The following is a 10,453-nucleotide window of genomic DNA, read 5'->3' as shown; positions in this document are numbered from 1 at the left end:
CCCCCCCAATCCCAAACCAGTGTCACCAGCTGCTGTCCTAGCAAAAATCTCCTCACACTGCTTTGGCCCCATGTTGGAGGTTGCTGTGGCAACGATGGATAAAAATATCCCAAGGAGGAGGATAAGGAAGCAGGAAAAAGCCCACAGAGGCGTCAAAACAAATCCCACAGGGAGTGGGGGTTTGTGTGATGGATCTCCAGAGGAGGGTGGGGGGGAGAATGGGATTTGGGGATGTTGGTGACCCACCTCTGCCTTGCAGAGCCATCAAGGTGGAGGTATATGACTGGGACCGTGATGGCAGGTGAGTTGTGTGTGGTCCTGGGGACCCCCCACACCCTGGACCTGCACCCCTCAGGTGACAGGGACCCTCATTCCCACCTGCTTCATTCATCATCCCTGGTGATGGGGACCTCCGGTTGTTGGGAATCTCCCCTGGCTGATGGGAAAACTCCTGGGCAATGGGAAGCCCCCAGTCCCCACACCACTGAGTGATGGGGATCCCCCCGGGTAATGGGAACCTCCCTAACCTAACTGATGGAGATCCACTGGCCTTGCAGCCATGACTTCATTGGGGAGTTCACCACCAGCTACCGGGAGCTGGCACGAGGCCAGAGCCACTTCAACGTGTACGAGGTGAGGGGGGATGGGTACATGGGCATGGGAGTTCTGCACCCCTTCCATGGGGATCATGGCCCCACTGTTGCACCCCCCAGGGTGCCCAGGAACCCTGTGCTGCACCCTTGTGTGTTGGGGTCTTAACACTGCACCCCTTGGGTGTTATGGCCCCCAGGGTCCCTCTCTCAGCTGCACCTCTGTGTGCTGGGGTCTCTGTGTAGGTGCTACATACCCCAGGATCCCCATGATGCAATCCTGGGGTGTTATGGTCCCCAGGGTCCCTCCCAACCCTGCACCTGGTGTGCCATATACCCAAGGGTCCCCTTCCTGCACTCTGAGGTGTCGTGGTGCCCACGGTGCTCATGCTGCAGCCATAGAGGTTTATAGTCCCCATGATTCCCTGTGCTACAGCCCAGCATGTTGGGATCCCCACACTGCACCCCTGGGGTACAGCACCCACAGCTGCTCCCTTGAGAGTACCCAGCTCCCTGGGTACCCTCATGGTACCCTGGGTATCCATCGATCTCCAGCTGCACTACAATCCCCAGGGTCCCCACATGCACCCCTGGGTGTCACAGCCCACCATGTGCTTCTCAAGGTCCCTCTCTGCACCTCAGCACAGTGCTCCTCCCACTGCTGCCCCCCAGCATATTCTGTGCCCCCCTGTCCCCCTGGATGTGACAGTCCATTACACTGCTCCCTGGGGCCTCCTGTCCCTGTGAGAAGCAGCCCCCTTCCCTCTCCTCTCGTCCCTGCAGGTGGTGAACCCCCGGAAGAAGATGAAGAAGAAGAAGTACCTGAACTCGGGGACAGTGAGGATGGGGATGTGCAGAGGGGGAGGACACAGGGGGAGGGGGCACTTCCTCCCCTGAGTCCCATGTACCCACAGGTGACACTGCTGTCCTTCGCTGTGGAGGCCGAGCACACCTTCCTGGACTACATCAGGGGCGGGTGAGCAGGGAGTCCCCAGCACCTCCAGCTGCACTTTTGAGGGTCCCAAACACCCCCAGCTCCTTCCTTGGGGGTACCCAGCACCCTGAGCTGCTCCCTCAAGGGCAGAGAATCCCCAACATCCCCAGCCTCTACTTCACTGGCAGGGGGGTCCCCAGGACCCACTGTTGCTCCCTCAGGGATGGGGCAGGGGTGGGGTGGTGGTGTTCCTGCTATCCTCAACTCCACCCTGTGGGATCCCCAACATGCCCGGTTGCTCCACTGGGGGTCCTCACCACACCTAGTTTCTCCATTGGGGGTCTCAGCATCCCCACCCAGATGCCTCCTTGGGGCCAGGCTGTCCCCATCACCCACAGCAATTTCACTGGTAGTCCCCAGAACCCACAATTGCTCCCTTTAGAAGTCTCCACCACTTCCAACATCTTTGGGGTCCCCAACACCCACAGCTGCTCCTTTGGGGAAAGAGGATCCCCACCACCCCCATCTTCTCCATTGTGGGTCCTCAGCACCTCACCCAGATGCTCCCTTATAGGCAGGGGCTCCCCAGCATCCCAAATTGGTCATTTGAGGGTCCCCAGCACCCCCAGCTACTCCCTTAGGTGCATCACTGACCCCTCAGTGCAGGGACACTTGGTGGTGCTCTGAATTGTGATATGGGTGCACTTAGTCCAGCCTGTGGCCCCAGGGGTGCCCCACCCCAAACCACAGGTCACACCCTGTGTCACCCCAAGGCCACTTTACCTCCCCAGGACCCAACTCAACTTCACAGTGGCCATAGACTTCACAGCATCCAATGGTGAGTGGCAGCTATGTCCCCCCTGGGGGATTTATTTGGGACAGTTGTAACCAGTTTGGTGTCATGGTGGTGTCATTCTTGTCACCAACTTGGGGACATGGTGTTGTTGTCTTTGTAGTTGTATTGGGGACATGATCATGTCTCCCTTGTCACTGGGTTGGGGACCCAGTGGCGTCTGCCTTGTCACTCCCTTGGGTTAGGGTCATGATGGCATTGTCCTTATTGTGGGTTTGGGGCCATGGTAGTGTTATTTTTGTCACTGTACTGACACTACAGTAGTGTCATACTGGTCACCAGCTGTCTTTGGGTTGGGGATTTGGTGCCATCATCATCACTGAATTTGGGACAGAGTGGTGCCATTCTTGTCACTGGGTTGGGGTCATGGCAATGTCATCCTTGTCACTGTCGGTTCCATGGTGGTGTCATCCTTATCACCAGCTGTCACCAAGCTGGGGACATGGTGGTATCATCTTTGTCACCAAGATGGGAACATGGTGGTGTCACCCTTGTCACTGGGTTGGGGATGTGGTGGCATTTGGAGACATAGTGGGATCATGCTTGTCACTGTGTTGGGGATGACATCATCCTTGCCACTGGGTTGGGGCTATAGTAGTGCCATGGTTGTGTGAATGCTGGGGGTGTTTGGGGGGATTGTGACAGTGCTGGGGGGGCTGTGGGGGTGCTGAGCCCCATGCCTGTGCAGGGAACCCCTCGCAGCCCACGTCTCTGCACTACCTGAGTCCCTTCCAGCTGAATGCCTACAGCCTGGCACTGAGGGCCGTGGGGGACATCATCCAGGATTACGACAGTGACAAAATGTTCCCAGCCCTTGGCTTTGGTGCCAAGGTCCCCCCGGATGGGCACGTGTCCCACGAGTTCCCACTGGTGAGGGGCCAAGGCGGGACAGGACTGCGGATGAAGGGTGGTGTCCTTGTCACGCAGTTGGGAACATGGTGGGATCATCCTGTGACGTTGTTTGGGACATGGAGGGACATTGTTCTTGGGTTGGGGCTCTGGTGGTGTGATCCTCATCAGTGGTCTGGGGCCATGGTAGTGTCATCCTTATCACCAGGTTAGGAAGGGGGTTGGTGTTGTCACTAGTTTGGGGTCATAGTGGTCTCATCCTTGATCACAAAGTTGGAATATGGTGTGTTTGACTTGGATCTGGATTGGGGATGTGGTGGTGCCATCCTTATCCTTGGGCTGGGAACATAGTGGCATCATCATTTTGTGACTGGTTTGGGGTCATGGTCGTGTCACCAGGCTGGAGACATGGTAGTATCATCCTCATCACCAGGTTCGGGATGTGGTGGTGTGGTCTTTGTCACTGTGCTGGGCGTATGTCCTTGTCACCTATTCTCACTGTATTGGGGGCATAGTGATATCATTTTTGTCACTGGGTTGGGAATGTGGTGGCATTTTCTTTGTCACTGGGGATGTGGTGGTGTCATCCTTGTCTTGGGTTGGAAACATAGTGGCATCATCATTTTGTCACTGGGTTGCGGCCATGGCAGTATCATCCTTGACACTGAGTTGGGAACATGTTGGTGTCTCCCTTGTCACCACATTATGGACATAGTGGGATCATCCTTGTTAGCATTTGGGGGCCATGGCAGTGCCATCTTTGCCTGTGGGTGGCGTCTGTGTTGTCACCTTGTCCATTGGTGGAGGCTGTGGTGTCACCGTGGTCCTGGTGACCCTGCGGCAGAATGGGGATGCATCAAACCCAGCGTGCCATGGCATTGCGGGGGTGCTGGAGGCATATCAGCGCAGCCTGCGCCATGTCCAGCTCTACGGCCCCACCAACTTTGCCCCTGTTGTCAACCATGTTGCCCGGTAAGAGGGGCCCCCTGCCCCGGGGTGGGGTCCCTGTGCCCTTGGCGTCACGCAGGGTCCCCCTAGCTCAGCGGCCACGGTGCTGGACGGGTCCCAGTACTTTGTACTCCTCATCATCACCGATGGTGTCATCTCTGACATGGCCCAGACCAAGGAGGCCATCGTCAATGTGAGACCCTCCTAGTGGCATTGGGGAGGGTGGTGGCACCCTTGGGTGCTGGGAACCTTGGACCCTTGGGTGATGGGGGGAGTGGGGAGGGATTGGGAGGTAGGAAAGGTTGGGGACCCCTGGGTGCTAGGGGGTTGAGAAGGAGCTAGAACCCTTATGGGGTGGGAAGGGGCTTGGACTCTTGGGTTCTGAGGGGTTGGGAGTGGCTGGGACCCTTTGGGTGATGGGGTGGGTGAGGAGGAGCTGGGACCCTGAAGCTGAGAGGGAGGGGTGGGGAAGGGGCTGGAAGCCCTGGGTGCTGGGAGGGGGTGTGGACCCCTGGGTGCTGGAGGCAGTGAGGAGGGACTGGGACCATTGAGAGGTGGGAAAGCACTTGGACCCCTGGGGTCAAGAAGGGGCTTGGACCCCCAGGGTTTGATGTGTAAGGGTGTCTGGAACCCCTGGGTGCTGCAAGGGGGCTGGGAAGTTCCTGGAACCCCCCCGGTGCCAGTGGGGAGGTCTGAGACCTTTGGGTGATGGGAGGGTGGTGAGGGACAGGAATCCTTGGGGGAGGGGGTGTTGGCACCCCTGAGTGCTGCAGGGAGGCGGGGGGTGGCAGCTCACTTTGTGGTAGCATCATTAAATTTCATGGGACTCCCTTCACCCCCCGGCTCCCTCAGGCTGCCAAATTGCCCATGTCCATTATCATCGTGGGGGTTGGCCAGGCCGAGTTTGATGGTAAGATTTGGGGGCTGGGGGGAACTAGGGGAAGGCTGGGGGGATGGGGGTGGGGTCCCTTGGCCACTGGAACCATGAGTTGAATCTGTCAGCATATGAATGGGCTCAGCCTACCCCAGTGAGGGGGCTTGGGGGTTCTGGCTGTGGGGTTGAGAGGGACATAATGGGATCCCAGCCTGGGGTGGGGGGCACTGGGGTGCTGCTGACTTCCCCCTCACATCACCCCCAGCCATGGTGGAGCTGGATGGGGACGACATCCGCATCTCTTCCCGTGGGAAAGTGGCCGAGCGTGATATCGTCCAGGTAACCAACTTCACCAATGAGGAATTTGGGGACCCCCTCCCAGCCCACCCAGCAGGATGGTGGTGGGGGGGTGCCCTGGGGAGCTCAAATCAGCCCCATCACTCCTGGGGTGCACTTGGTGGGACTGGTGTGGAGGGTGATAAGGTGGTCTGGGACATGACGGGGCACTGGGACATGGGGATGCAATGGGTTTGGGATGCACCTGGATGGAGGGATGCACTGGGATTTGGGGGTGCACTGGCACTTGCTAGGGGCACTTCACTGGGAAAAGACGGTGCCCTTGGACTTGGGACGTACCTTGGAATGAGGGTGCACTGGCACATGGGAGCGTATTAGGATATGGGAGGCACTGAGACATGGAGACGATAGCACGTGAAAGGAACTTTATTGGGAAATAGTGGGGGGGTTGGAATTGGGATGTTGGGGATGTGCTGGGACACAGAAGCAGTGCACTGTGACATGGAGGGATGCACTGGGAAAAAGGAGTGCACTGGGGTTTGCAATGTACCTCAGTGGGGGGAGACACTGGGACATTGGGTGCACTGGGTACATGGTGGGGGCCTTCACTGGGAAAAGTGGGTACACTGAGAATTGAGATGTACCTTAGAATGGGAGTGCAGTGGGACATGGGGGTGTATTAGGATATGGGGGGCACTTTGGCATGAAGGGGGTTGGTACTGGCAAATGGTGGGGCACTGGGACACGAAGGGGCAGGTACTGGGATATGTAGTTGCACTGGGACATGAAGAGGGGGTGTACTAAGACATTTTGGGAGGCTGTGCTGCAAAAAAAGGGTGCAGTGAGACATAGGATGTTTCTGCATGTGGGGGGGAGCCTAGGACATTAGCAGGCACTGGGACATGGAGGAACATTGGGACATTGGAGTGGGGCACTGGGATATGGGATGTACCTGGATGTGGGGGGCACTGGGACATGAAGAGGGCGTGCTGGCACTGGGGCACCAGGATGGACCCGAGTGTGGGGGGCAGTGGGACATGGGGGTGTATTGGAAAATAGGAAGAGACACTGGGATGTGGGGGTGTGGGAAATGGGAGGCACTGGCATCTAGAGGAGCATTTGGGCTTGGGATGCATGTGGATGTGGGGGTGCCCTGGGACATGAAGAGGGCTGTAATAGGAAATGGGGAGCACTGGGATGTGGGAGTACATTAGCTCATGGAGGGGGGGTACCAGGATATGGGGGGGCACTGGGTCTTAGTATGTACCTGGATGTGAGGGACACTGGGACATCAGGAATGGGGAGGGGACACTGGAGCTGCTGTGTGTAGGGCACACAGTTCTGGGGCCTTCCTGGCCCTGGACCCCCTAAACTGGTCTGCCCCCCTGTGCCCCCGTCCAGTTTGTTCCATTTCGTGACTACATGACGGGGGGTCCCGGCGCGGGGCTGAGCATGGCAGGGCTGGCACGAGAAGTCCTCGCCGAGATTCCCGACCAGCTCCTCTCTTACATGAAGGCACGGGGCATAAAACCATCCCCCCATCCCTCCCATGTCCCTTGAAACCCTCCCACCCTGACTGTCCACTCCCAACGCACCATGTCCCTTCATCCTACCCTCTGTTCAGAGGCAGCCATGCTCTGTCAGGGACCTGGGACTGGAGGTCCCTCTCCTCCTTTCCACAACCTTGGGGTCCCCTCCCCAACCCAGGCTCCTACCACCACACCCATAAACCAGCTTTTGGGTTTCCTGGGGGAATTGGGATGATGTTGCCTGAGCATTCTTGGCTATGGGACTGCCCCCTATACCCATCCAGGACTGTCCTGCCCCCCAAAAAAGTGGCAGGGGGTCTTCAGCAGCCTGACCAGAAAGCTGGGGTGCGCAGGAGCCTCTACCAAATGTGGAGTGCCCCCTAGCGTGATGCATGACCCCTCCTCACCTCACCAGCCTCCCCAAATCCATGGTTCCCCTGCATTTCCTGGGCTGATCCCAGTGGGGTTCCCAGTGTTTTTGTTGTTCCCCCTTGCCGTGTTGCATGTGTCCATGTGGGTTTGTATTGAGTTGCCTTAAATTGCAATAAATTATTGTGGCTTTAATTACAGCCCCCTCCCCTGGGATGCTCCAGCATCTCCCTAAAAGGGGCCCTGCCCTAGCTGTATGTGTAACCCCCCAATGTTTGACCCTCCCCAGCTGTGTGACACCTCCCAGGACTGTTGACAACTCCCTTGCTCAGCTGTGTGACTGCCCCACTCCAGCTCTGACCCCTCCCAGCTCTGCCCCCTTCCCAGCTGTGAGCCCCTGCCTGCTGTGTCACCCCCTCAATCTGTGCTCCCCCCAGCTGTGACACCCCAGCTCTGACCCCTCCCCAGCTGTGTGATCCCCACACACTGTGTGAACCCTCTCAAACGTATGACCTCCCTGGCTGTGTAACCCTCCCCCCAGCACTGACAGCCCCCAGCAGTGTGATCACCCCCATGTCTGATATCCCTGGCTAATATCCCTGATGCCCCCACATGCTGTAACCCTCCTCAGGCTTTGGCATGGCCCCCCAGCTCTGACCCCTCACCAGCTGTGTGTGACAGCCCTGCACTGCATGACACCTCCTGACTCTGTGTGACCTCTCTGTGTGACCCTGCCCCCCCTGTGTGACCCGCAAAATTGCACATACACAGAAACCACCTGGGGCAGGGGAGGGTTGGGTTATTTACAGAACTCTGCCCCCCTGGACCCCAAAACTGTTTGATGAGGGCACTGGGAAGTCGGGGGGGCTCACAGAAACCCCATACCCCAATTCAGCGGGTCATAAAGCCTCTGAAACCCAACGGGGGGATCACAGAGACTCCACATCCCACAGGGGGGTTCACAAAGTATCCACACCCCAGTTAGGGGGCTCAAGAAGCCCTCACACTCCACTTTAGGGTAACAAAGCACACCCCAACTGTGTCTGTGGGGTCTCATAAAGCCCCCCACCCCAAAGGGGGGGGGGGGGGGTCACAAAGTGCCTACACTCCAACTTGGGAGAGGTTATAAAACCCCTGCACCCAAATTGAGGGGGTCACAGACACCCCACATCCCAGCTGGGTGAGGTTGCAAAATGCCCATCCCCCAGCTTGGGGACCACAAAGCCCCTGCACTCCAATGGGGAGGTGAAAAAGCTTCCTCCCCCTGGCTGGGAGGTGGGGGTTGTTTTAGGCCCTTGTCTCTCCCCAGAAGAAGTGGCTTTCCAGTATAAGGGGATTGTACCAGTGCCTAGACCAAACCGGTCAGCAGGTACTGGGGGAGAAACCCCATGTTGGGGTGGCTGCTTTCACTCCTTCCCCCCTTCCTACATCCCTTCAGGCTGCGGGGGCCCTCCAGATCCCCAAACTGCTTCAAGATTCCATTCTTTATTCCTGCATTTCCCTCGGCCAAGGTCAGCCCCAGGGGAAACCAGCACAGATCCCAGAGGGCACAGACCCTAACTGGCACACCAAAACACGGGGAGCCTCCCTCAGATCAGACAGTGTGAGGGGCCTCATGTTGCTGTGGAGAGGAACAGGAGGGGACAAAGGCCCTGAGATCCACCATAGCAGGGCTGACACAAGGGGTGTCATCTTCGCCCAGGGCGTGTTAGGGGTTGCTCGTGGAAAATAAATAAAGGGGGAGGAGGGGCAGATGAGTCCCTGTATGTCCCCCTGCAGAAGAGCAGGGAGAGGATCCTTGACTGTTTGGGGGGGCCCCACCTTGTTTTGTGAGGAGGCTGTGTCAGTTTGGAGGGGCCTGACTGTTTGGGAAGGTCTTTGCCTGTCTGGGTGGACCGACTGGCAGGGGCGGAGGGCCCAGCAAGGCATCTCCAGAGGCTGCTACTCCAGGAAATCCTGAGGTGAGACATAATTGTCCTACACCCGGGTTCCTCCACATTTATCCATTGGGCCTCCCCCAAACACTCACCTCTTTAGAATCAACGTGGAAAAAAAACCCAAAAAACTTGGGTTAGGATTAGGATTGGGGGTTACAGTTGGGGATTAGGGTTAGTGTGAGGGGTAATTTTCCATTCAGATTTCTGTCTAGAGCTTACTCAGAAATGTTCCGTTGGGGGCTGTCCGTTTCCTTCAGTCACCACCGTACCACAACACCCTCGGATCGGGGATGGGATGTGTGCCAGAGTAAGCTCCGCAGCAAAACCCTTCCTCCTAAAAGACGGCAGAATCTTAAAATCTCTCCTCAAGGCCATCTCTGCTGATAAATTTCTGAAAGTCAAAACATGAGCTTCATCTCAGCCGAATACATAAGATACGGCAAACTCGCGCCACAGAGCACAACCCCGCTCAGCCCCGTGACGGCCACCCCCGCGCCGCCCTCAGGCCCTGCCCGACGCCTTCGCGCGCTGCGTTCCCGGCCGCACCGCCCTGCTGCCGGCGCTGCGCCTGCGCACGGCCCTAAAGCCACTGCAGTCCCCCGCGCGCTGCTGTGCCTGCTGGCCGCTCGTGTCGACATTCGAAAGGGACTTGGCGTTTCCGCCCGCCCTTGGCGCCCTGACCCTGCTCCTGGCCCCGCGCCAAATCCTCTCCGATCCCGGGCTCGGCGGCACCTCTCCGCCGCCCGCCCCTCTCCTCCTTGCTGCGTTTGGATTGACCCGAAGCTGCCGGAGCTCCAGGAGCCTTTGGACACTGCTCCCAGGGATGCACAGGCTGCCGTTGTTGGGCTGTCTGTGCAGGGCCAGGGGCTGCACTCCATGATTCCGCTGGCTCCCTCCCAGCTCAGCCCCTTCTGCAATTCTCACCCTTTGGCTCAGCCTTCGTGTCCCCCGAGGCGCTGGCAAAGCTGATGGGGGCGGGCAGGAGCGGTGACAGCCCCAGCGTTCCCCTGTCTGTGACACCCAGCGGTGACAGCCCCAGTGTTCCCTCCCTGGAGATGCTTCAAGGGATGTGTCCACAGCTGCGGCCAGTCAACGGAACTGACCAGCCAATGAACACTCCCAGCCTGGGCTCGGGGAAGGTCCCCCGGCCACCTCCACAGTGCCACAGGCAAGTGTCAGATACAATTGCATAGCTCTGCCCAGAGCTGACAGGGAAAGTTGACCAAAAAAAAAAAAAAAAAAACAAAAAAAACAAAAAAAAAAAAAAAAAAAA

General features: G+C 58.0%; 1 protein-coding gene across 1 annotated transcript in view; it reads left to right on the top strand.

The window, feature by feature from the left end:
• LOC121365462 (copine-5-like) overlaps window positions 1–7,438 on the top strand; it is a 14,658-nt gene extending 7,220 nt beyond the window's left edge. Inside the window, exons 11-21 of the mRNA XM_041489658.1 lie at window positions 260–301; window positions 558–633; window positions 1,374–1,427; window positions 1,505–1,566; window positions 2,316–2,362; window positions 3,066–3,247; window positions 4,071–4,198; window positions 4,265–4,367; window positions 5,027–5,084; window positions 5,314–5,387; window positions 6,747–7,438. Coding sequence (XP_041345592.1) covers window positions 260–301; window positions 558–633; window positions 1,374–1,427; window positions 1,505–1,566; window positions 2,316–2,362; window positions 3,066–3,247; window positions 4,071–4,198; window positions 4,265–4,367; window positions 5,027–5,084; window positions 5,314–5,387; window positions 6,747–6,905 — 985 coding nt within the window. The 3' untranslated portion in view covers window positions 6,906–7,438. The remainder of the gene's footprint in view (window positions 1–259; window positions 302–557; window positions 634–1,373; window positions 1,428–1,504; window positions 1,567–2,315; window positions 2,363–3,065; window positions 3,248–4,070; window positions 4,199–4,264; window positions 4,368–5,026; window positions 5,085–5,313; window positions 5,388–6,746) is intronic.
• Window positions 7,439–10,453: the final 3,015 nt, after the last annotated feature.

Source organism: Pyrgilauda ruficollis, unplaced genomic scaffold (genome assembly GCF_017590135.1).
Source record: "Pyrgilauda ruficollis isolate IOZ18807 unplaced genomic scaffold, ASM1759013v1 scaffold95, whole genome shotgun sequence".
In the NCBI taxonomy this organism is placed as follows: Eukaryota; Metazoa; Chordata; class Aves; order Passeriformes; family Passeridae; genus Pyrgilauda; species Pyrgilauda ruficollis.
The sequence above is the reverse complement of the archived record's forward strand: the minus strand, read 5'-3'. Positions and strand labels throughout refer to the sequence as shown.